Raw genomic sequence first — 26936 nt, forward strand, 5'->3', positions numbered from 1 at the left:
GTCGACACTCCGCTATGGTTAAGGATATGATATGTACACGTCTGTTTCCAGGATTTTTTATAAATGTCTCAACAGGTGAAGCCAAGTGGGTCATACTTACCGATTCATTAATGTGTAGTGCATCACTTTATATGTTACAGCTGGAGATTATTTAATTGCTTATATTCTGCTTTCCAGCTTTATTGTAATAATACGCATTCGTTTATTTATAATAACATATTACTACAATCAATTATCGTCAGAATGTTAAGTAATTAACACTTTGAAACAAAAAAGGGTTAATCTGAAAAAAAAAACCCCATACCATCTATATGTTTGATGGTGAAATTACACGAGAAACTGCTTCCATCATATAAGTGATTCTACAGTCTGAACTCTGGGTGCAACTCAAAAAGAAATATCACACTGTAATCATTATTACTGGAAACAAGAAAATTATCTAATCCCATACTTTAAAAAAAAGAAAAAAAAGCAGGTTTTACGAATTTTCTGGATTTAAATTCGACTTTTAATTCTTTTCGAGAACAGCCGACATGCTAAAGATTGAGATCTTCCAAAAGGGGGAAATGTGTGTTAATAAAATAAAATAATAAAAATTAAAAATCAAAGCATACTTTTCTATGACATAACCCCAATTACAGAATAACTGTGGCATGTTGTTGTAGTACATAAGGCCTGTAGATGGCACTGTGTACCTTGTGTTTGCTGTCCTCTGCCTGTAAAGAAAAGCGTATTAATAAATGTATTGGTTTTAATTATACATCAGTGACTGATAAGTCTGAATGGTAAAGGAGAAACAGATTTTTATATAAGCACAGAAACCGGCGTTCATGGAGCCCACTGCTTGGCTCATCCCTGTTTACCATTTGTGCGTGACTGCGATTACATTAAGCAAAGGAAAGACGACTCGTCCTCTATTAGTGGTCCTGCACCGCAGAGTCTGCATCCAGCTGTTCAGAGTCTACTGGACAGCACTCAACAGTAAGACAGAGCAGCTTTTGTCTGTTTAATCTTAATAAGGAACCAGGCAAATTGGAGTCACAAGCATGCAGAGTGTGCAGAGAGTTTCAGGCGTATGAGGGCCGCAGCCATAAGTCAAGTCAAATCATGATCCAGGCAGCTGGTCTGGGGAAGTATTAAGAGTATTCTATCACAATATGGAGAACTGGCACTGTTTGCTGCTGCTGTGCACACTGAGTTTAGAGCTTTCCTCTGGAGGAGTTACAAAAAATGATGATGACATCGACCTTGTCAGCTTTTTGAGAAATGTCTACCCCGAGCCGTTCATCATCAACCGAGACTTTGAGATAAACTCCGTCGAGGAGCTGGGACGCCCGGGGGACCCTGCAATCATACAGCAAACCAAGGACAAACCTGTCACTCAGGATACAGATGGGGCTGCTGGACCAGTGGTGATAACCAAAGATGGCCAGATCAAGGGGATTACTGTGGATAAGGCCCATGTATTCTATGGTGTTCCGTACGCAAGTCCTCCTGTTGGGGCTTACCGCTGGAAGCCCCCCAGACCTGTGAGTCCTTGGCACGGGGTTTATGATGCCTCCTTTCCCAGGGCCGCATGTATGCAATTCTGCAGTAAAGCTATCACTGAGGAGTGCCCTAAGAGTGTAGGTGTATTACAACCTTGTATTTCTTTATATCCTGCTACGATGTTTTATATCACTTTAATGTTACAGCTTGAGGTTATTTTAATTGCTTCTGTTCTGCTGCTTTGTGATAATACATAGCTGTTGTGATTAATGTGCTGACATGCTAATTATCATAAAATGACACTAACAGTATAACACTGAAATTTTAATTTGCATAGGCTTAGTGCACGCAAACTTTCACATGTCAAAGATATTTCATATCCAGTTCAATTAGACTGGTTAGATGTAGCAGGTGGATCAAAAGAGCTGCCACTGACAGTGTGATGAAGCCATGGATGCTAAATTCTGCACTTAGAGATGAAACCAATTTCATTAGAGTAAAAGTGAACAATCCAGCCCAGTGAAAGTCGTTAGAGTCCATGTTGTAAGGCTCACGTCACATGGAGCGGCGTCACTTTATGAGGCCATTGTTAATAAATTATATTTAGCAAAAAGATTCTCAAAGTGACAAATATCTATAAATAAAAACCTATGTATATTTGTTTTTTATATATTTAAATTGTATTTACAGAATACAATTTCCAAACTAGTACAGTTATTTACAATGAGGGAGAGCAGTTATGCTACTTTGCTGTATGCCAGATTTTTAAGGACAGCTGATAATAATCTTGTGTGAGTAGAAACGTAGTCAAAATCCAAATGTAATTTAAGTTAGCGATATTAAGAGTTTTTAACAACATGCTCCAGTTATCCATCTGTTTGTTTAAACCGGCAAACCTACCAAGACTATTAACAATATCTGTGTATATAAATAAGAACTATGTCCTTACACTAATACAATAAGCTTTCTGAATCAACTTTCTGTCTAAATATGATTTAAAAACATAACAACAACAAAAAAAAGTGCCAGCCACTTAAAATAACTGCAGAATGTATGTCGGTAAAATGACAGCAGATAACTGAGGCGATGAACAGTCTGCAGCTCAGGAGGTAGAGCTGCTCATCCAATAATTGGAAGGTTGGTGGTTCGATCTGGCTGAGATCACCAACCACCAACCAAGATACTAACCCCAAGCTGTTGCACAGTTGGAGTACGAATGTGTGTAAATGGGTAAATAAAGTATGTTATATAAAATGCTTTGAGTGCTCCAGTAAAGTAAGAAAACATCATATAAGAACCAGAACATTTAACAAAAAGTGGAGAATCCAAGCACTCGTATATGCAGCACTGGGACTACCTAACCTCTGAGAAATTCAACTTTATTAAAAACAACTAACAAACAATATCAATAAAATTAATTCAGAAAATGTGAGTAAGCAAACTGAGTACACTAACCAAGAGACGGTGCTCAAAGGGGACAAATGTCCTTATTCAGTCCTAAATAAGGTGTAAGGAGTATAAGAAACCTGCTGTGTGAGCCTACTAATTAGTTTGTACCATAAACACTAAATAAATAATTTATATTCTATCTGCAGTTTTTACCTTTCACCTGGCTGGCAATTGCCTCCTAACTCGTATCCATGTATCCGTGTATCCATGTATCCGTGTATCCATGTATCCATGTATCCATGTATCCATGTATCCATGTATCCGTGTATCCGTGTATCCATGTATCCGTGTATCCGTGTATCCATGTATCCATGTATCCATGTATCCGTGTATCCATGTATCCATGTATCCATGTATCCGTGTATCCATGTATCCATGTATCCGTGTATCCATGTATCCATGTATCCATGTATCCATGTCACACACGGCCAGAAGTATTAAATTCAAAAGAAAAAAACAAAACAAGATAAAAGTGACAACAAAAAGTGAAAAATTGAATGACCTGCATCCTCTAATGTCTCCAAAAAGGTCAGTGAGGATTGTCTCTACCTCAACATCTTTGTACCACTGGATGTGGACTTGAGCTCTCCTCTGCAGAGCCACCTGCCTGTCATGGTTTGGATCCATGGTGGAGATTTCATTGCTGGTTCTGCCTCCAAGCCTCTGTATGATGGACGTTTCATTAGTAACTTCACCCACAGTGTTGTTGTAAGCCTGGAGTACCGACTGGGTAAGAAGGATTACGTTTAAATGGACCCATTAGTGTGTAACAGCCTGTGTATTTGAATCTCAGTGCCTGTGTCACTCTATGATCCCACGTCAGATTTCACTGTGCACACAGGGATAAAATTCAGATGAACTTTAGCAGTGGACGTCTCAAAGGCAACAACAAGAAACTCGTGGAATCACTTAGTGAAAATAAGAATTTACTTATTATAGAGAGCATGTGTGCGTCTGTGTGTGTGAGACAGTACGAGCCTGAATAATGCTTGTGTGCCACTTTAAAATGGCCGAGCCTGTTGGTAATTACTCTGCTTTCCTGCAAGACTGAAAACAGGAGCTCTGATATGTGAACAGTAATTTGGAGCTCGGAGGAAATGAATGTCTTGCCTGAGTCAATTACGTCTTGTTGATCATGTGAAATCCTGCATCATTAAAGGTGCATTTGGGTTCCTTGTGTCGGGAAAAGATCCTCACACATCAGCTGCAGGGAATTATGGGATCCTGGACCAACAGGCAGCTCTTCTTTGGGTCCAACAGAACATTGCTGTGTTTGGAGGGGATCCCGCCAAGGCAAGCAAGCACACAGACACACACACACACCTAAGATAATTATTTTAAAATGAGGCATTTATTAATAAGGTGGGAATAAACATTGTAAGAAAACAGGACAAAAGAAGAAAAAGGGGAAAATACTGAGAGAATGACCACAGTGGGGAAAATAGTGAAGCAGTTGCTTCCAACAGTTAAAGATACTCATTGTAAACTTTATGCTCAGAAGCTCCGACATATTTTCTCAAATTCATAAAGTATAAACATTTAAAGAAAAGTATAATCTCAGAGGGGAAAAAAGGAAACACATTTCCAAATTTGATAACTCACTTGGTTTGGTTTAGACCAAAAGTTTCATGCTATTTCCATATTTAATTCTTGGACTTTGCTAGAGTAACTTTTACAGTTTAAAGTCATTTTTGTTTATCTCCTGTCAAATGCAGCATCTTAATTAACCTTCTACTTAAAGCATGCTATTTGAACCTCTTCCACTTTTCTTTTAATCCAACTTTGTTGTGATTTGTTGCCCTTCACAAACAACAGATTGGAACAGCATTCAGGTGCCCTTAGATGGCCATTTTAAGGAGATCTGCTTTCAGTGACATCATCTGACATCACAATTCTTACCTTTTTCTGTCATTCTGTTGTATACCTGCTGGTGTGGTTGGGATAATTGTCCTCTTGTAAGACCGAGGCCAAGCTTTAGCTGTCAGACTCACTTTTCTCTAGAATACTTTGGTAAACAGGAAAGTTGACTCAATAATGTGTCTGCAGAATAAGCCCAAATCATCACCTCTCTACCACCGTGCTTGACATTTTGTTTGAGGTTTTTATGCTGATATGCTGTGTTTTGTTTTGTTTGGCAAAAACAAACAAACAAACATGTCAATGTCCATTATAGCCAAATATCTGCACTTTGGTCTCATCTGTCCAAAGGACGTTGATCCAGAATTCTTGTGTTTCTTTTTCAGATGCAACCTTCCAATACTTAGCCATGCAACCATGTTCTTTTTAGTGAAAAGAGACTTTCTCCTTGCAACTCTTATATTCCTTTATCATTATCATATTTACCATGCTAACTGAGGCCTGTAGGGCAATGTTTGTGGCCCACTATTGTTGATGCTGTTTATCCTCATATATACCTGAATTATCCAGACCAGCAAAGCGCCAGAACTTCTGCTCTTATAGCAGAAGTTTTTTGCTGATGAACAGTTTGATGCAGTTTGGTGCATTTGATTATCAGCACCGGTCTACTTTATAATTTCACTTTCTATGGGCATGCTCAGTTTTTCACAAACGTCTTCTACATTTTGGCTTAATTTAATTTTTGTTAAATAAATAATGACATGGTATAATCTGTCCTCTTTTGTTGCTCATCTGAGCTTATTTTATTACCTGGTAAGGAACAGGTTATTTCTGTTACACCCTGATTGTCATGGATCGCTGTGTGGCAAGCAGGAGGGGGACCCAAATGCAGAACTCACAGACACGGGGATGAACTCGAGAAACACAGCTTTAATGCTGGCACGGCAGAACACAGGAAATACAAAACTAAACTGGGAAAAGTAAACTAACACTCTCAGGTAGACACAGGAAGATCCACACAACATGAGGGAGAACGCGACGCCGAACAGAGGGAGACTCAGACAGAAATACACAGAGGGTTAACGAGGAAAGTGGGAACACACGGGGAACACAGCTGACACAGATAACCATAACGAGACAGGGCGGGGTGAACATAACACTGACGGGAGACGGGCAGAGTCAAACAGGAAGTACAGAGGTTCAGACAGGAGGAGAGAGAGCACGGGGAGAACACAGACATAACAGGCTGGGGAAAACATGGAATAAAACACGAAAGGGGACAAGGGCTCATGAATACATAGAGGGGCACACAGGGGGTGAGAGTCACAAAGGGAAAGCACACAGGGAACAACACAACAGGGCAACTCAGGAAACAGAACCTAAACAGGGAACTGAATACAAAAATACAAGAGAACTAAGAATACTGGGCCAACACGGCCCAGGACCATGACACTGATAAGTTAAGCCTTTCTCAGGTCAAGCCAACTCCAAATTACAAAGTTTCCTTGAAGAAGCAAACTTGCTTTTCTTTCCAAGCTCCTTAGACTACGATCACCTGGATGTAGATGTCGTACATTTACTAAGCCTAACTTTCATTGTTCTGTTTGTATTTCGTTTGATATGAAATTAATATTTTTTGCAATATTAACAGAAATTAAGTTAAAGAATTTTAAGTAGCGACATTTTTTTAAAATCAGGTCACAGTATTTGGGGAGAGTGCAGGCGCTCAGTCGGTAAGCCTTCACCTGATGATCCAAAGCAGCAAGCCTCTGTTTAACCAGGCCATCCTGCAGAGCCTGCCCTTCTCCATCCCTCTGAAGACCAGGTGAGGAACTAACAGCTCAGGGCAATACTGGGCATGGATGTGAGATAGATGCATGCTTTGATTTAAAGCTGAGCATTAGATTACGTGAAAGATCTTGATCACATTTCAGGATGACTTCAAGCTGAAATGTAATTTTCTTTTTTTCTGCACATCTTTCCCAGACATGATGCCCTGAAACTGGGAAAAGGCTTTGCTAAACAGACGAACTGCTCTGTGAGCGACTTTGTCTGCCTGCTGTCTCTCACTCCGCAGGCCATCCTGGCCGCCCAGATGAAAACAAGTAGGACGCCACAAACCCCAGATTTAGAGCAACACTCATTGCTGCCCACATATTACATAAGGAAGCAGGATATAGTATATTTGTCTGCAAATGACTGTGAAAAACATGTTCATAGTGAGATACTTGTAAACAAAATCATTATGACTGAACAATGAGCCTCTAAAGGGGCAATTAGAGTAATTTTACTGTCTAACAGCAAGGAATAAATTTGATATATCTGCAGGCCCGACATTGTTATTGATCTGTATCACTGTGATTACATCATCGACAGCAGTTTTCAGGATGGATGAACTCACGGTTATAGCTTATAATTGAGGCAGGAAAATGCACTCTGGAGAAGAAGTTTAGCTCCCTTCCTTAGACAAACAAATCACATTAATAGGCTTTTGAGTTTTTATAACACTGCATACGATGCATTGCTTAATATACTTTTCTCCCTCTGTGTTTTAACTTGCCAATCTGTTTTTGATCCCAGGTTCCAAGATTTTGAACCCATTCAGGTTTCTGGAGGTTTTTGAGACGTGGGGTCCGTATATCGATGGGAAGTTAATCAAAGAGCAGGCTGTCACTGCCTTTCAAAAGGGGCACTGGCAGAAAGAAAAGCCAATACTGCTGGGTAAGAGCAATAAGAGAAACCACATTGTATTATTACTGTTATTATTCAGGATTTATATTTTATTCTCTCAGCTTTCTGCTTAACTCCCACTGGTTCTTGTTATACAACTATTTGATATGAAAATTCCGACATCATGACAAAGCTGAAGGCAATGTTTGATTTTTAAGTACAGAGACAATCAGAAAAGCCATTGGGCAGAAGAATCACAGCAAGTCCACAGGCAACACAGACATCTACTTGTTTCTTTAGAGTAATGTTGTTTTCTGTCCTGCAGGTACAACGTCCGAGGAGGGGGTTCTGTTTGCGTATGGGGTCTTCAACAAGCCAGTCTCCACAGTGGAGTGCACCGTGTACATCACAGCCATCTTTAAACAACACACCCTACAGATCCTACACAAGTACCTGCCCATGTACAGGGATGCTGACCACAGAAATATGCTGGCTCAGGTAAGAGGAGTTTAATACCGTCTTTTTAGTGTTAGTATTGCTCTTAAATTGGAAAAGAGTCTTTCACATGGCTGGGGAGGAATTTCGGCCTGCTTTTGTTTTGCAGAATTTTGCAGACGTTTTCAAACTTGAATGACCCGTTTAAAGCCCTGCTAAAGCATTTTGGCATTTCCTTCAGCACTTTCTGGCAGAGAGTCTTGTCTTGTAGCAGCCCCGATCATCACACTACCACCACCATGTTTGACTATTTGATATTTTTTTAATGAAATGCCAGAGATTACTGGACACAAAACTTGAACAAAAGTTCATTTTTGTCCCATCAACCCAGAAAATATTTTCACAAAGTCTTGGGGATCATCAGTTTTTAGCAAATGTGAGTTGAGCTTTTATTGTTCTTTTTAGTAAGCAGTGATTTTCGTCTTAGAACACAGATGCCATTTCTGCCAAGTCGCTTTCTGATTGTAAATGATGAACACTTTGACCTTAACTGAGACAACAGAAAACTGCAGTTGTTTAGATGTTGTTCTCAGTTCTTTTGTGGTCTCCTGGATGAGTTGTGTTTGTGCTTGGAGTCATTTTGGAGAGAACTTCACCACTGTTCAAAGTTTTCCTCCCAACGACCTTGTAAACTTTTCCAGAATGTTTTTCTCATCTATTCTCAAGTTTCCTCAAAATATGGCATGATGGTGGTGTTTCTTTGAGATTTTTTACTTTCTCACGTATGACTTTAGATAGCTTCTATCCCTCATTAAACGAAATCATCATTTAAAAAGTACATTTTGTATTTAGTAGTAGTAGTAGTAGTATTTATTTATTGTCATTGTCAAGAACAATGAAATTGCGTTTGGGGCTTCCATACAACCCACTATCTTTGTCTAATATTTATATATGCAAAAAAGAAAAAAAGAAAAAAAAAGAAATAATCTAAATGATCCAAATTTACACCTTTTACCACTTTAAATATATAAAGTGCACCATACTGGCAAATATTTAAAAGTGCCAGTATGGTGCCATATTATTAGGATGCAATGTTTGACTTTAAGCCTCAGTTTTATATAGGTAGGGCTGGTGTGCAGTTTAACACTGAAAACAGGTCAAATGTAGTCCACATGTAAAAGAAGTTCAATTTCTGGTTTGAACATGCTGGTTGGTGCGTAGGTCCTCTCTGTGCTAGCTTGTTAGTTTTTTCAACAGCTCTCATGGTTTTGATCTCTATCTCACACACTCATACTTAACAGGTGGAGAAAATCCATGTCACTTACATCGTCTTGATGCATTCTCAATCATCCAGGTAAGTCCATCTGGACGTAGCGTTTTCAGTTGGAGAAACATTTCGTCACTCATCCAGGTGACTTCTTCAGTCTCAGCTGACTGCAGGTTTCCAATCTTATATCACATAAATGGCCCCATGAAAAGTGGCAGGTTAGCCTTCTTAGACTGTGAGATTTCCATCAGTAATGGGGGACATCTAAAAGCTGACGTGTACCGGAAACCTACGCATATGGGTCAGTATTTAAGGTTTGACTCTCATCATCCACTGGAGCACAAACTGGGCGTCATCAGGACGCTACAACACAGAGCAAACACCATCCCCACTGACACAGCAGCCAGGGAGGCAGAAGAACATCAAGAAGGCCCTGAGTAAATGTGGTTATCCCAGCTGGACTTTTGTCAAAGCTGGACAGGCACCTAAAGAAAGCTCCAGCCGATCCAGGAGAGAAGGACAATCGCTGCCTAAGCAAAAACCTGTAGTGATCCCATATATGTCAGGAGTATCGGAGCAGTTGAGATGCATTTTTTCTAAACACCGGGTCTCTGTGTCTTTTAAACCCCAAAACACGCTGCGCCAAAAACTGGTCCACCCCAAGGATCGGGTCCCCCGACACAAACAGAGTAACATAGTGTACGCTGGTAAGTGCAGGAGGATTGCCAGGATTTATACATCGGGGAAACCAAACAACCTCTGGCGAAGCGGATGGCACAACACAGAAGAGCCACCTCGTCAGGCCAGGACAGAATCAACCTTTGGAGACATGTCACTTACAGCTGTTTGTAGTAGTCTTTTTTTTCATACCAGCAGCATGAAGTAGCAGATTTAGATCAATAATTATTCATGACTGCTTAAATTTCCAGCGGACACTAATTTTATGATAAATTGCTTCAGATATTTGTAATGGTTAACATGATGGTTGGTAAGCAAACCAACATTGTCTGATGTTGGCATGTGCTAGCATAAACGTCTTTGTGTGCTGTGTTTATCATTAATTTTGATGAGGGAAAAATGAGAAAACCCCCGAGCAGTATTCTGGCTGCGATTTTGATGAATAGTGTAAGGTGTCAGCAGGTCAGGAGGTGACACCTATTTAGTATTCAGTCACAGCTGACTGTGCAGTGAGGCTGTCCTGCATTTCTTTGTGAAGGGTGCTTCTTCACAGGACCGGGGTCAGTGCAAATATCCGAGCATTGCTGGGAAATGTATTTTAAAGAAGCTGTTTTGAATTTTTCCTGCCATGCTACTGTGATTTATTATTGCTGTTCCTATATAAAGAGGAAATGTTTTCCCTCACTCATTAAAAGTGTAACCCCTAGCCTCCATTGCCAACCTTGAAATTATGACAATAATTATGGTTGCCTGCCAGAGACAAAGTTTTGAAGAGACCAAAAGCTAATTATCTAGAGTCCCTTGCTTGCATTTCCTCTGCTACAGGGTGCACTGGTTAACACTTGAAGAAGAGTTCACAGAAATAGAGAAATATTCAGTTCACAGAAGGGGAAGTTTCTGAAGCATGCTGCTTTTGATCCGACAAATTGCATATAATTAATATTCCTCCGTTTGCTGTGGCTTCGTTTCTATCGTTGTTCTATCTGGTGGCTGTCAGGAAAGTGTCAGGGAGCTTTACATTCAGCCAATAATTTGCAAGAACCTGCAGAGCCGAACATCTCTACAAACCTAATGCGCTGTCTGTGTTCAAGAAGTCAAACAGCTTATGTAAAAGAAAAAAAGGATGCATTTACATAATGAGCTGCATCTGAAGAGGTTTTGTTCTGTTCCATTCCTCCTCTTGCTCACAGACTGAACAGTAAATCCTCACACACACTCTGCCACACACATGCATCAATAACTACTCATTGCGTGGCTGTGTGAGGCAGGACATCACGTATGGATCGATAACCCTCCTGGCCAGTGCTTGGTGTGTAATGAGGACCCAGCTGTGTTGTACTGTCTGCCGCCTGTCTGTGTGTAATGAGTGATGGGAAACTGAAAACAATTGAACTCTTGCTGCTGAAGTTGGTTTGAAATAAATGTTGCATTTCCTTATGACCAGACTGAAAAGACAGGAAGATTTCACCACGCATCAAACTTTGGCATTATAAGTAACCTTCCAGATTTCAGTGGAAATCAAACAACATGCTTTAACGCTGCCTACAGAGGGAGCTACAGCTCCACTGTCTCTCATTCAGTATTTTTTTTCTCACCTCCATCATTTGTATGGGTGAATCATTGGGACCACCTGGAGTCAGGGAGGTTGTCTGCTTGAGATTCAGCTTGACTGCTCCACTAAGAAGCAACTCGTCTCTCCTGAACATCTACAATGACAGGGGGGACGAGCTGAGGAATCACAGATGAAGTAGAGGACAGGCTTCCAGAGGAGGAAGCAATGACTGGAGGAAGACACCCTGTTTGTATTAATGCGAGTAGAGTGAATAACAAAAACATCTCTTAGAATGACGTACTCTGATTGGCCTTCAAAATGATTATAAGATTGTAAACTCCATAAAGGTACAATCTCTTGCAGCCTGTGTTATACTGCATCAGCTCAAACTAAGTATATAAAAACAACTGTCACCTGAGTGTAATCTTAAATAATGTCATAATCACTGATGTTAAAAACTGTAATACGTTTGCTACATGTAATATGAGCAGTGTTAGTCATTGTGACTGACCCACAGAGAATTAGCTGTTGACTTTGCAGTTCCCCACTGAGTGTTTTAGCATCACTTACATCATTGTTTTGGTTCCTACGTCCAACAGCTATGGTTTAGTCTCACTGATGTCATCAATCTCATTTTCAAGTAGCTGCTTTCAGAGAGGGAGCTTTAATAAATCCAGAGTAAATAGCCTGAGGTATACTCAGCACTATCTGTCGGGAGCAAATAAAGTCAGGAACTAGCTGGCAAACATGCTGGAGATTTTTCCAGTTAAAACGCCAGCTATTTCCAGAAAGACTAAACAAAGCAAAAAATGAAATATCCAAAGTCAGAATGTATCTGTCCAAAAATCAAGATAAACTGCAATAAATACAAGTGCCAGATTGAGATTAAACATGCAGCTAGCCAGCTTTTTATCTTGCAATATGTAGTAGTACCATTACTGGTAGCATGTTTTCCAAAATTGTGGCTTTGAAGCAAAACGATACTGAGCCATGGGGGTAACTTCGACTTACTGAAAAGTAAAATATATATGTTCTACCTTATAAATAACCATCATCATATTTGCAATAATTCAGAATGAACTATTAGAGGTATAATTGCCACAAAATTAAAGAAGCATACTGATGACATGGCATCAGTCTTGTTTTGCCATTTTGAGCTGCGTTTTTCACACGTGTGACACTAATGTTTAGCGTTTGCTGCGTTTTTACTAACTGGAAAGTTTCTTTTTCTGTCCAAACGTATGTTTGGAAGACTTGGTTCCACACTTCAGTCTCAGTATGGTGTACAGAGGTTAGCACTGTTGCCAGCTAGAAGGTTTTGGATTTCTGATCTTCCAGCAGTGTTTGTTGAGTTTTCATGTTCTTCATGTTTCACTGTGGCCGTCTCAGGTGATGTTCTAAACGGGCTGTAGGTGTAGATGTGAGTGTTTGTGGTTATGTGCTGCCTTTTCCCACCCAAGGAAAATCATGCAAAACATTTTTACCTTTCAGAAAGATGCATTTATTGCTTGAATTTAAATCATAAACACCAATAAAACCAGCAAACCTCATATATTCCTTAGCTATACACATGAGGAAAATGAAGTACAACCTTACAGCTTCTATAGGAATCAAGAGGCTGATAATCAAAGGCACTTCATTAGTTGATCATTAGCATCTGTGCCCACTTCTGCACTGAAGCAAAAGATTTGCTGGTCTGAAGCAGTCAGGTGTGTCTTAACTCAATAGCAGAAATGATTTTTCCAGCAAATTCACCCCAAAGTCAGATTGTGAAATGCTCTGTGAAACATGCACCTCAGACTTTACAGGTCTGAGTTAGCATTTCAAATATAAAGTTCATGGCAGTGCAGGACTCTTCTTTCTTTCAGCAGGTTTCTGTCACATTTTTCAATTCAGAATGGAAGGTATCTTCCCCCAGGGAACTCCAGGGGGGTCAGGAGGTGACACTGCTGGATATATTTAATATTCAGTCGCAGTTCACTCTGCAGCAGGGAGTTGGTGAAGTTACAACAGGAGCTTACTCTTCCACGTACACACACTGTGTGTCTTTATAATAAGTTAATATACTGTGTTGTGTTGTTTGTTGCGTTGCGGTGTGTCATATCGTGTCGTGTTGTGTTATATGTAGTGCCGACGTAGGACAGTTTTCCAATTTCATTGTACTACTGTACTATGTGTGACTGTGCAATGACAATAAAGAGTTATCTTATCTATAAATGCCACTTTTCCTGAGGCCCGCAGGGGTCAGCGCAAACCAGTCACAGTGGAAGCAGATGTGGAGAGCTCAGCTTTAGTCCTACAATTTTTATATTTATGGAGTATATACATTTTCTCTGCATTAGACAAACACAGTATTTCTGAGTGCATTTTGAACAATACGACTAACATAATCAACTTCGTTCCCATTGAAAACCCCACTAACCAAGTCTATGAGCTCTGTGACAAGTCTCGCTATGGCAGAATTATAAACACCTCTGCTGTCCTAAGGAAAAATGAGACTTGATTTTGTAAGCGAGGGAATTTCAGCTGAATCACTGACAAGCTCATCGACTCTGTGTGAAGTGCTGCCATCACTATGAGCAGTTTCAGTAAAGCGGCAGCTTCTGTCAGACTACTAGAAATGACGTGGTACAGATTTTTATGTCTGTGAAGGTTCTCGGTCATCCAGGTCATCGTAGTCCAAGGAGCTTGGAAAGAAAAGCGTCTGGAGGTTGGCGAGCAGCCTCCCAAAGAGAGAGTGAAGGCCAGAGAGATTACAGGATCTAGCTTTTATACTCCGGTCATTCCCACCGCTCATGTGCTGTTAGATCATTAACGATCTGACCAGTGCTGCGGGGAGGGAACACAAAAGGGCCCAAACAGTGCTACCAGGCCATCACGCGCCCACCCATAAAAATAGGGCTTAGACAGCCATGACGTTAGTTAACATTTTGCCAACACTTGAAGTTGTATTACTAGGACACAGCCCTTGATAATGCATCAGCCAAAACATTGTCTGCTCCCTTTATGTGTCAAACTTCCAGATTATATGGCTGAAAGAAAAGGCACCATCTCAAACGCTGATTGGGATTCTGGGGATTCTGAAGAAAATGAAGGAAGGTGAGGCGATTGTGATCTGTGTAAACTAAAACAGGATTCCCCCCTGCCCCTACATACACTTCAAAATGTTGTAGAGCCCATATTAAAGCCGATGCGCCCTTCTCCACTATCGAGTAGTTCATTTGGTATAATTTGAACTTCTGGGAGAAAAAACTGACAGGAAGGTCCACTCCATCCTCCCCCTCCTGCAACAGAACAGCTTCGGCTCCCACCATACCAGTATCTACCTGTAGTTTGAGTGGCTTATCCATGCAGGGAGCCGCTAGAGCAGGTACAGAGGAAATCAAAATTTTCACTTCCTGAAAGCCTTCCTGACAAGGTGGCGTCCAAAAAATCGTAAGCTTGTAGCCGAGAAGGTTAGAAGCTACAGTGGAAAATTCTTACAGAATTATCTGTAGTAGCCAACAATCCCAACAAAGCAACCAAGTTACTGGGTGACTCAGATGTCCCTGTAAAATGGAATCGCCAGGCGCGCATTGGTGTAACATCCTCTGCACCACTTGCACAGACATGATAAGGCTTTAACAGGTATGCATGAAAAAGTGATTTCCTTCTGTGGTTGGGAGTAGCAACCAGATGATTTCGATCTGACACCTGCCGCAGTGTCTTCCAATCATCCTGTAAAACTGCTAGTCGACCCTGAACAGTGTGACCACAAACCAATTAATTTGGGCTGAACCCAGTCCCAGCCTGAGTAACTTCTCGTACCACTAGCATGAGCCAGTCCCTCATTGTTTTGGTTTCTACGTCCAACAGTTATTGGTAGGCAGTCCCTCCTTCCAGTCACGATCCACTTCCGTACAATAAGCACGCAACAGGACTTCAAGGTTTGGTGAAACCTTTCGATAGCTCCCTGACTTTGTGGATGGTAAGGATTGGACTGGGCATGTTTTACCTGAAGGAGCTTCAATATTTCTGTGAACATACTTGATGTGAAATTTGTCCCTCGGTCACTCTGAACAATCTTTGTGATACCAAAAACCGAGATAACCTGTGACAGGGCTTTAACCACTGCTCTCTGGTAATGTTGGGTATTGGGTAACCAGCTGCGTAGCGAGTAGTTAAACACATCACTGTTAATAAGTACATATTTCCTGCCTTTCACCTGGGTAACGGCCCCACACAATCAATCGGCAAATGCTCAAAAGGTAGGGCAGCACGGTGGCACGGTGGTTAGCACTGTTGCCGCACAGCAAGAAGGTCCTGAGTTCAATTCCACCATCAGGCCGGGGTCTTTCTGTGTGGAGTTTGCATGTTCTCCCCGTGTTTGCGTGGGTTCTCTCCGGGTACTCCGGCTTCCTCCCACCGTCCAAAGACATGCAGCTTGTGGGGATAGGTTAATTGATTAATCCAAATTGTCACTAGGTGTGAATGTGCGAGTGAATGCGAGTGTGAATGGTTGTTTGTCTCTATGTGTTAGCCCTGCAACAGACTGGCGACCTGTCCAGGGTGTACCCCGCCTTTCGCCCTATGACAGCTGGGATAGGCTCCAGCCCCCCGCGACCCTGAAAAGGATAAGCGGAAGCGAATGGATGGATGGATGGATGGATGGGACATAAAGCACACCCAACATGCTCCTCTGACCATTGACGGAGCGTCTGTGGAGAGAGTGAGCAGCACCAAGTTCTTGGGTGTGCACATCACAGAGGATCTCTCCTGGACGTACAACACCAACACCACAGCACTGGCCAAGAAATCACAGCAGCGTCTCTTCTTTCTCCGCAAACTAAGAAGAGCAGGAGCACCAGCCCCCATCATGTACACTTTCTACAGAGGCACCATCGAGAGCATCCTGTCGAGCTGCATCACTGTGTGGTTTGGAGCCTGCAATGCGTCCTGTCATAGAACCCTCCAACGCATAGTGAGAGCTGCAGAGAGGATCATTGGTGTCTCTCTCCCCTCCCTCCAGGACATTTACAGCACCCGTCTCACTAAAAAAGCCCTTTGCATAGCGGCTGGTCCCACGCACCCAATGCAAAGCTTCTTCAAGCTGCTGCCGTCAGGGAGGAGACTGCGGAGTCTCCAGGCCAGGACCAGCAGACTGAAGGACAGCTTCATCCATCAGGCTGTCAGGAAGCTTAACTCCCTCCCGATTCTGCCCCCTCTCCCCTCTTCTCCTCCACGGTCTCACTGAACTCTGTCACACACACACAAACACACACACTCTCTGACTCACTCACTGGCCTGCACCAGTTACCAGTCACTTTGTGGAGCATTGGACTGCCATTACCTCATAAGACTTTGTTGTTACACTATCTCTTACCGTACATTACTAAATCTCCATTTGCACTATTTGCTTATTTGCACTACTCTGCCTGGTTTACACTCAATGTCATTTACCCATTATATTGTATATTGTATATTGCATAGCTTTCTTGTTATACGTAAAATGGTATTGTAATTATTTAAATTTTTACTTTTTAATTATTTTATTTGCATTTTTTAATCACTCTCTTATATTTAAATGTTCATTTGCTATTTCATCTAGGGTTTGAGAGTAACGAAATTTCTATTCTCTGTATGTCCTGTACATGTGGCATAATTGACAAATAAAGTTGACTTGACTTGACTTGACTAAAGGTGCTCAATTGCTTGGTTGGGCTTTCCAATCACTTGACAAATGTGACCTGTTTTAATGAACAAGGAAATGAACTTTTTCAGTTTTGGCCCAAAAAAATGGCAAAGGACTCTGTCATAAGTTTTCTGAACACCTAAATGTCCAGCAGTGGAATCATGAGCCGTCTTCAAGACATCCGCTCTAAGTTTATGTGAGATGACAGAAAGCATGTCCCATTAAAGCTGGGCGTACACTGTGCGATTTTTGGCCCATTGTGAGCTGATTTTTCAGTCGTGCGACCGTTTTGGTGATCGGCCCGAGTTGATATACTGCTTAACGATGGTGGCCAAGAGCAACTTCACCCTGTACTAGCTCTAATGACAAAAACAGATGATGTAACGGTACAGTCATTACATTTCAACTCATACCCAGGACTTTAGAACAGCAACCAGTATCAATTTCTGAGGGCAACACTGGGATAAATAAATGATAAATCCAAAGCACCTCTGTCTCTAAGAATGTTTACAGCTATCTTCTGGTCATGACCCACCAATGAGACTAAACCTGCAGATACGTATGGTCTATACCCTGGGTCAGTGAACTGGAAATCCAGTGGATTTCTTTGAATAATCCCAGGAGTAATCGCAGACCTAGTGTGAACCTGCACAGCAGCTATTACCTTATTCCTTTCAATGGGGGCAGCCAAAACTGCAAAGGCAATGTTTCACTGAACGAGTTCCCTGTGCAGATTTAGCCTCAGCCTGCAACAAAGGGCACTCATTTTCCCAGTGCCCTTCACCTAAACAGTAATTGCATGTCCTACTTTAGTTTCAATTTGCGCTGGTAGAGTCTTGTTTAGTAATTGCATTCTGTTGGCCCTTTCTCCCAACTAACAAGACAATCTCCCTGCTTCCAACCACAACCTCCTTTGATTGTCAAAGTAAACTCATCTGCCAACACTGCAGCATCAGAAGCATTTTTCACTTTCTCCTCATTCAAGTATGTAGCTACTCGTTTAGGAAGAGTGGACCATAACTGCCCAGCAAAACAAGCTCCCCCAACTGTTCAAATGTACTTACTCCAGAGGCAGACCACTGTCGTATCTTAGCCAACCTCTCAAAATGCAATAAATAAATAAATATTGTCATAAGCTAGTAGAGACATCAAAAAGTTCTCTGAAGTCTGGTGAGCTAGTCTGACAAGAATCAGGAAGCTGACCCTTAACCAGGTTTAGTCTATCATGCTCTAAAGTTAGTGAGAGGCACACAGCAAGCTAGAGTTCAGAGTTTGGTCTTGAGCTTGTTTTTGTCCTACAGCACAGTGTGAACAGTACTTTTTGGGGTGCACCATGATGAAAGAGCAAACCTGACATGCCTAAGCTGAAAAAGCTTTGCCTAGTGAGGCCAAAGCTTGGACTGTCCTGCAGTGTGCTTTATACAGAGTGATGCAACTTGGGTAGTGTTGTTTCTGTGTGATTTCTACTGATGACTGGAAAAATCTCATACTTGGGCTCTGACGTAGATGCTGCACCTCTCCTCTCTGGTGCACCTTGAGATGTTTTATCAAACAACCTGAATGAAAAAGAGCCATAACCTATTTTTTACTCCCAAGCTTGGCATTTAAGCAGATTGCTGTTTGCTATCTGTCTTTCGTCTTCATCTCTTACTAAAAAAAATTCCCCAAAGGAACCTTGTCAGGATGTTAAAAAAACCCAAACATTATCTCCATGGCACCAATGGTGCCATGACACAGAACAATATATTGAACACAATCAACTTTACTGAAAAGAGGCAAGGGCAAGTTATTCCAGGGGTAGAAGATGAGGATCGGTCTGGGTGGAACACTCTAGGTCTCAGAAGTGGTATTTACCAGATGTCATCATGTGGTCACATGTAGGAAATAAAACCACAAAGGTGGAACTAATAGTAAAACAGAAGGTGGGATATTAGGAAAAAACAATCTAGTATCAGCAAATGGTCCAGCATTACATGACTGCTTACAATGGAAGTGGCCCAGCTCAACCATTCTGGAATCTCCAGATAACATTAGGCTTAAGGGTTCCCAAGAGAAGAACTCATTTAGGAAAGTGGTGGAAAGAGCTTCCCGGTGGCTGTGGCCTAGGAGAGATGTCAAGGCCTGGAAACTGTATGGAGATGAGTAGTGTTCATTGCTGAACAGCCAACTCATGACCTCAGTGGCCACATTTACTGAAAATGGTTGTGATATGCCTTCTCTTATGTAAATAAAAATGTCAGTAATTGAAATTGAAATGTCCTTTGGTAACATGGTAATTTTGCATTGTTCCCTCTTTTGCTGCCACTGCTCCTTCCTTGGACGACTTTTGATAGATACTAACCACCGTATCCCACAAAAGCCGGAGCTTTGGAGATGTTCTGCCCCGTCTTCTATCACAGCTTGGCTCCTGTCAAACCAGGTCAAATCTTTACACCAGCCCATTTTTCCTGCTTCTAACACGTCAACTTTGAGGATAAAATGTTCACTTGCTCCCTGATATATCCCACGCACTAACAGGTGCCACAGTGAAAAGATAATCAGTGTTATTCACTTCACCTGTCAGTGCTCAGAATGTTGTGCCTGATCGGCATCCATAGATGAATACGTTCAAATGCACAACAGTTACTGAATGGAATTTTTAAAGCATTTGTTCTTTCTGAACATGACAATAATCTGACACTGGAGAAAAGAAGCGTGCCCAAAAACAAGAACAGATTTTAGCAACGAGAGAGCAAGTTGGACGGGGGAGAGAGAAGAATAGAATAGAATAGAATAATCCTTTAATTGTCCCACAAGGGGAAATTTGGGTGTAACAGCAGCGATAAAGACACATAAACAAACAAACAGTACACAAGACACAGAACAGAAACATACACAATTTTTACATATTTACATCAAGGACAGTGGTTACCAAAAACAGAGTACTGTACCGTTATTAAATTAAATACAGATAAGAGGCAAACCCAGGTTGTAGTGTGAATCGGTTGATAAAATAGTGCCAAGTTGTGAGGAGAAATTCTTTTCAAAAGATATAATAAACATAACTTGTGCTCGTATTGCCTTGAATGTGTGAGACATGATCATAAACCTGTGTGGCAAAAAATAAATAAGTAAATAAAAAGAATTGAGTGAGAGAGACAGAGAGAGTCCCGTCAAAGTCAGCAAGTTGTTTTCAGCTTTCAGATGTTCAGCTGTGTGGGTGCAGGTTGTGTGCTGCTGAAAAAGACACATTGGTTTCTAGGTAACAGGCAGGAGAAGACAGTCTACCTTCATTTTCTTTGCTTCTTTTTAGCCGAGAGGGAACAACATTTTCGCTGCTCTGCCCTTAGCCCATCTCTTTGTAGATGCAAGGCTAATGAGTTATTCTTTTTCTTTTCTACACACGGCAAACTCCACAAGAATCGCAGTAAAGTACCGACTTGGATGTTTCTTTAATTTTAAATCAGATTGGTTGTTTTCATTTTGTTTCCAGGCTTAATACTATTCAATACTAGTATCTGACTAGTTAATTAATATAGAGCTACATATCCAGCATATGGAACATACAGCCATGAAATTTGTCCATACTTAACCTTAACCCACAGGTTATTATGGCTTTAAGCAAAGGGTAGGCAGTAGGCATCCATCCATCCATCCATCCAGCCACTTCTGTTTCCCCAGTTCAAGGTCATGGGGTGAATTGAGCCTATCTCAGCTGTAATATGGAGCGAGACAGACATAGTAATATAATAAGAATATGGTAATTACTAGGGTAATCTTTGTGTGTGATCTAAAATGAGTTGATGATCTGTAAGTGTGGCAAATTTGCAAAAAAGAATTCAGAAGGGAGCAAATATTTTACACTGCACTGATGGGTAAAGTGCAGAAATAAAGTACTATTTGAAAAGCTTGAGTGGTCATAAGTAAATGACAGTTTTCGCAAAGGTGGGCTTACCTACCTTGACATGACCCTTGCCAATGTCAAACTTTAGGTGAGCATCATAGATGTGAATGGTGGATCTGACTGCAAATCTAAAGGACTTTGTGGTAGCAACTTGTCACTCAGAAAGCAGCACCCAATAGACACAGTGCTTTTCTCTAAGCCGTAAATGGTAAGGTGAACATCGAGCTTTACTGAGATTTGAAATTCACAATTGAGACTACAGCAGAGGGCCAGAGACATGAGTGCGAGTTTAAGGCAATTCATTAGTAACTTCACTTTGAAGAGTGAGATGATGATGACCATTTATTGTTCCAGAAAAAACTGTTTGATGAAGATTTGATCCATTACTGTAGGAGGAATATTGAGTGAACTGCATGTCAAGCAAAAGGCTTGTTTTACAATTTTGAATAGCGTCTTTCATACACATATAAACCTCATCTTATCGATTCTCTTATCGACTTTCATTAGGTTCTCAGTGGCTGCACTTTGAGAGTGGCCACCATCGTTAAGCAGCATATCAAAGACATGACATTCATGTATTCGTTCTTGTTGTGCATGCTGTGTGGTCAAATGTTTCTGCATGTTCAAGGTATTTCAGCTGTTTGTTATGATCAGTGTTGGCGTTATTGCTCAAACAAGTAATGTAGTGCACATATTACCCGGAACACTTAAGTGATGCAGTTGTTACAAAACAACCTGAAACGCATAATTGTCAGCTAACAATATAAACCTATAGACTACAGTTCCACACACTCCCCTGGTACATTTCCTACAATGAGCAGACTATTGCACAAGTTCAGATAGAACCGATAGGCAAGCAGAACAACAATTTCAAGGAACTAAAGTACTAGGAGCTGGTCCTTTACAAGAACCGGTTCTCTATTCCCATGCCTCATAAAGCTGATAAAAAGTCCAGGTTTGTGAAAGTCATTACAAATCATCCTGAGAGTGTAGATTTGCCAAATTTCATTATAGTTCAGGCACTAAGACAATTTTGTGCCAACCCACCCATGGGATGTCTGATTGGACTTTGGTGGTACTATTAGTAAGGTTGTGTTTTCTGGAGTTATATAATTTATGTTTTACTCCAGTCTTATCTGATCTTAATCTGCAAAAACCACAAAGATCAGGTGGTGTTACTACAGGAAAAACAATGCTGATCATCAGAGTTAGTGGGTTTTATCTTCATGCAACATGCTTGTTTGTAAAACATTTAATAACAAAACAATTAAGACATAAATAATGTGACCTCACCATCTCCCTCTTATTTTCCTTTCCTCAGATTGTTACGGATTTTGTCTTCTTATGTCCATCGAGGAGGTCAGCATGTGCTGGCACAGCAGCGGGGAGCAAGTTCTGGATGTATGTTTTTGACCATGTGATCTCGGACCGCAGTGTCTGGTCAGGTCTCACTTTCTGCTATGAGCATTCCTGTCATGGTGCAGAGCTGCCCTTTCTTTTTCATTCAGCCTCTGTGGCCAACTTCACCCTGTCACCGTCGGAGAAGCTGCTGTCCAATCGAATGCTGTGCTACTGGGGTGCCTTCGCTCACACCGGCGACCCTTCCTCCAGGAGCCAACAGACAACTTTCTGCCGGGAGCAGCGTCTGCCTATTTGGCCGCGCTATTCTGACACCAGTGGCTTTCTGGTCATGAACCTCACTGTGCGTTCCCATACGCAAGCCGGAACCAGAAACCATATATGTGATTTCTGGGACCAGCTGGGCATCTACTAGAGAGGGAACAGGCTGGGCATGCTGTTCTTTTGTTGAAACTAGAGTCAAAAGAATGGCTCTTTTCCCTGCATTGTTTTGTTTCTAAAAGTAGGATGTGTAGATGTCTGCTCTAGCTTTGCTCTAGAGTTAGTTAGTTAGTTAGTTAGTTGATGGAGTTTTGCTAGTTACTACAGTACTGCCCTTTTGTCTTTTGTTTGTTGCAAGTAAACCATGTATTTGTTTGTATGCGAGATTTCTTTTCTAATTGAATGCAAGTCTGCATGACTTGAATTGTTATCTAGGAGCAAAGCAGCCAGACGGTACTTTTTAGCTATATCAGTCACCAGACTGGATTATTACAACAATTCACAAATTCATTACCATAATGTTTGGTACAAAAAATCATTGCTTAGGGGGAATCCTTCTCATTCTGTTCTGTTGTTTATTAGGGATTTGCATATTTGGACTGGAGTGAAATGTCTTGTCAACTATGTGGTGTGGTCCAAAATATTTTTCTGCCCTGAAAACACATCACTGAGTTATTTCTGCTCACAACTTATTAGGACCTGCAGCCATGTGTTGTTCTAAGAGAAAAGCCTCCCTTTACAAAATGTTATGACTCATAAGACACTGGCATCAAACACTTAGCCAGAAGAAAGCTGGTTCTATCTGGCAAAAGGGGAAAACGAATGCATTTGGTAACAGTGGTGAACATCAGTAGGACGATTGGTTGATGGAAGGCTAGTTTGGTTTCTGGGATCACGTCTGCTATGCAGGCTAATGTCAAAGAAATGCAGAATATCTCAAACAACAGGAAATTGGATTTATGTTGACTGAGCAAGTTAGTGGTGAGCTGGTGAACCATATCTTGCTGCCTATCTGTAACCAAATCCTTCCTGGAAATACTATTTACCTTATATAACCTGCGACTTTAAGGCAAAGTGATTGAAGATTAATTGAACTAATAATGCTGGTAGAGAAAACCACTGACCGGCATATGACAGTATGGTAAATACTCTGCTTTAAATGTGGGTCACTGGAACTAACTGCCAGTCACAAAGCAATGGTAAAGAGGGAATTGTTGCATATGAGCCCTAGAAGGCAGCATGGTACTACTCAAATTTGGGCTGCCAGTGATGTTTTTTGCTTTTTGCACCCCCCTGCAAACCCCAGTAGTCTTGCAGTGGCACCATTTCTCACACGTCATTGTTATGCTCTCCTGGCTATTGTTTCTATCTTAGATTATTAAGTAATTAAGAATTAAACCCATGTCAGTCTCCACTTTATATTGTACCTTATGAGCCAGGTAATAACCCTAAAGGCCATCAGCAACACATCTGCGTGTTGTGAAAAGTAAATGGCTTGATGCTCTCAGCTAAGTCACTGACATTTTATTTGACATGTTATGTCAAAACAATTCAGTTATGATTCTCATCATATCAGTCTTGCCAGTAAGTGATATGGGTCCACAACGAATGCTAATCTAAATTTACATAAATAAGGGTACAGCTTGTCATATCATCCAAGAACAGAGGAGGCAGTAATTTGTGTGAAATAGTTGTAGTTTATGAGTTTTACGTTCCAACAGCAGTGGTTTGAAGTCTTTCAAATCCTTCACTTGATCTGGGAGCTTAACTGGCAAATGTCCTGTCATAAGCCTGCTTCCTTAGCCTTCAGGCATTCACCACTCCTGTCTCTTTCTAGAGCAACTGAAGTGGCCTCTCTCCCTACTGGCACAAAGGCCACAGTGAATTGTCCTGTTTCCTTTGGGGCCAGTTTAATATATGCCACAGACACACACGACCATTTTTATTGGCTGTTTACACACGACTGGTAGCGCGCTGACACACTAGGGTGTGTTGAGGCCACCTCATTATCTCAGCAGACATTTACTTTGCTGTCATCCAGTATCAAAGCACGGCCCTGTCTGAGATGGCCGCACAGCTAATCAATTGCTGTTCATCCCAACACTGCGCCAAAGGCTGTGCTCACAGGCTGTCCCCCTCCCCCTAAAAAACCCTGCTGCTCATTATTGTGACAGCTGATAAGAGGGAGATGGAGTGAGAGCGAGAGGGGACAAACAGACACAATCCTTTCTGTTGCCTGTATAATTTAGAAAAGGTTATGGAATCAATGTCTGGCTGTCTCCAGCTCCAGATCAAGGTTGTTGGCTTTGCACAGACATTCCAATAAGATCTGATTATGGCCACTGCATTTGCAATTAAAAATCAGATGACAGCCTTCGCTGCCCAGTATGCTACTTGGGACAGTTAGAATACAGCAGCACGCTGTCCACTGGCGTCCTTCTCAAAACAAATTGGGCTCGTTCAACTTTTAACCTCCTAGGACCTGGCGTCCCAATATGTGGACATCACATTTTGGGTTGTCTAGACCAAAATACTAATTTTTGCTCTACATGGGCCTGATATCCACTTACGAGGACGTTATACTGCCACTGTTCTTTCAAAATTTTAAATGAATGCCCTCTTATGTTGATCTCTTTTTTCTCAGAAACAAAAATCAGGTAAAAAAAAAAAAATCAGATAATTCTTTGTTTTTACATTCATCAGGTCCCAATCAGCCCAAATAGCAGAGAGAAATTAAAAATGCATGCCATGACAAAGTTTGGGTCTTAGGAGGGTTAAAAACAGTTTGACATAATAAGTGTATTATGTGTTCTTGCTTTCAGTCAGTGAACTGATTTAAAATGTATGCCACTCTCACATCTGTGTATACTGTTGTGGAAGTTTTCCATTAAATAAAGCCTGCAGACGAGCGGTGAGCGGTAGCTAACATTCTTTAATCAAACACACAAAGAACAGACAACCAAGCTTGATGAAGTCCCTGCATGACCGCGGGACAGACGGTCAGCAGAGTCTCCCTGAGTCCAGCATGGCTCTCAGTTAAATACCTTCTCCAGGAACAAAAGGCAGCACACAGCTGTTTCACACCTTAAGGTTCACACTCCCTTGCTGCCTCCCAGAGTCCTCGAAGAGACAAAAGACTCTTCCTGTGGAGTTGTCTGCTTCCCCCAACTTCCTTACTACACCCCCACCATCTGTCTTACTGTATGAGTGTGAGACATGTTAAAATCCAGTGGCACCAAGGTATCATACAATAAAATAATGTGATTAATACATAAGTAAAATAAATTCCTATACAATACCTATAAAGTTAAATGTGAAACTGACATAAGGAAAATACATAGCACTAAGCAAATCCAGAAACAACACTTCTGAGGGATTCAGTTTCTGAAAAACAAAACAAAACAAAACAAAACTCTCTAGACTTCTGGGCTACACATCAAATCCGACTTTTTTGACCCTATGCGACCCAAATCCAATCATGGTGTGACAGTGTGAACGGCACAAATCCGACCTGGGTCACTTTCATATGTGGTACTGAATCCGAGACATATCTGATGTTTCAGAAAGCGACTGCTGTTTGATGGTCACGTCGCATTAAATTCGTCTTTTACGTCACTGACACGAGACAGACGCCAATTATCAGCGCCGGAGAAGACATGGTGAACGCTTCCTGGCCATCCCGTGTAGATGTCAGTGAAACTGCTGGGAAGACAACGTTGGAGAAACGTGAACATTTTATTTGTTCTGTATAATCTGCAGATTCTGACAGAAATCTGCAGCTATCCTTTGAAGCAGCGCTCCTCTAAAACAGCAAAAAGGATCATTATTAGGCCAAATGTAAATAACAAAATAACTTTAACTTAAAGCGAAATTGGGAAACGTAAAGTCCGAAACAAGTCTTTATATCAAGGCCATCAGTCACACAATACTGTTGGTCTGGGTCTAAACAGAGCGCGTTGTGTGTGACGTCTTCTTTTGTGCATGCGCCGCTTTGAGCGTTCACACTAGAGCTATGCTTCTCTCCTCTCTCTCCAGCTACCACCTGTAAACTCTAGACACCAAGGTGTTCTAGACCCAAGACCAACAGTCTGTGACCTGGGTTTGCCCTTGGTTCTCCTCCCAGCAGGATATGCCAGGACACCTAGTCTGATACCTGAACCAACTTAGCTGTCTCCTTTTCAATGTGAAAAAGCAGCAGTTCTACTATGAGCAACTCTTGTATGTCATCCTTGGATTCTTCATCTCTACGGTTTAAACCTCAGGCATAGGAATCCCCTATCTCTAAGGTTTAGGAATCCCCTTCAGTCTCAGTCTTCAGACTGAAGAAGCCACTTGGTTGAGTGAAGAAACGTTTCTCCCACTGGAA

General features: G+C 41.4%; 1 protein-coding gene across 1 annotated transcript; it reads left to right on the top strand.

Moving 5' to 3' along the window:
* Window positions 1–174: 174 nt before the first annotated feature.
* On the top strand, window positions 175–25480 carry LOC101467455 (cAMP-regulated D2 protein). The gene is made up of 8 exons (XM_004570896.2): window positions 175–1625; window positions 3466–3667; window positions 4097–4230; window positions 6492–6619; window positions 6781–6899; window positions 7375–7515; window positions 7790–7962; window positions 22272–25480. The coding sequence occupies exons 1-8, from the start codon at window positions 1158–1160 to the stop codon at window positions 22722–22724; spliced, it is 1818 nt and encodes a 605-aa protein (XP_004570953.2). The 5' UTR covers window positions 175–1157; the 3' UTR covers window positions 22725–25480.
* The last annotated feature ends 1456 nt before the right edge of the window (window positions 25481–26936 follow it).

The sequence above is a fragment of the Maylandia zebra genome, linkage group LG17, assembly GCF_041146795.1.
Source record: "Maylandia zebra isolate NMK-2024a linkage group LG17, Mzebra_GT3a, whole genome shotgun sequence".
Taxonomy (NCBI): domain Eukaryota; kingdom Metazoa; phylum Chordata; class Actinopteri; order Cichliformes; family Cichlidae; genus Maylandia; species Maylandia zebra.

Coding starts and splice junctions, on each gene's coding strand:
- LOC101467455 (XM_004570896.2), top strand. CDS start 1,158: ATGGAGAACTGGCACTGTTTGCTGCTGCTGTGCACACTGAGTTTAGAG. Junction 6,620..6,780: donor TCCATCCCTCTGAAGACCAG/GTGAGGAACTAA, acceptor CATCTTTCCCAG/ACATGATGCCCTGAAACTGG. Junction 7,963..22,271: donor ACAGAAATATGCTGGCTCAG/GTAAGAGGAGTT, acceptor TCCTTTCCTCAG/ATTGTTACGGATTTTGTCTT.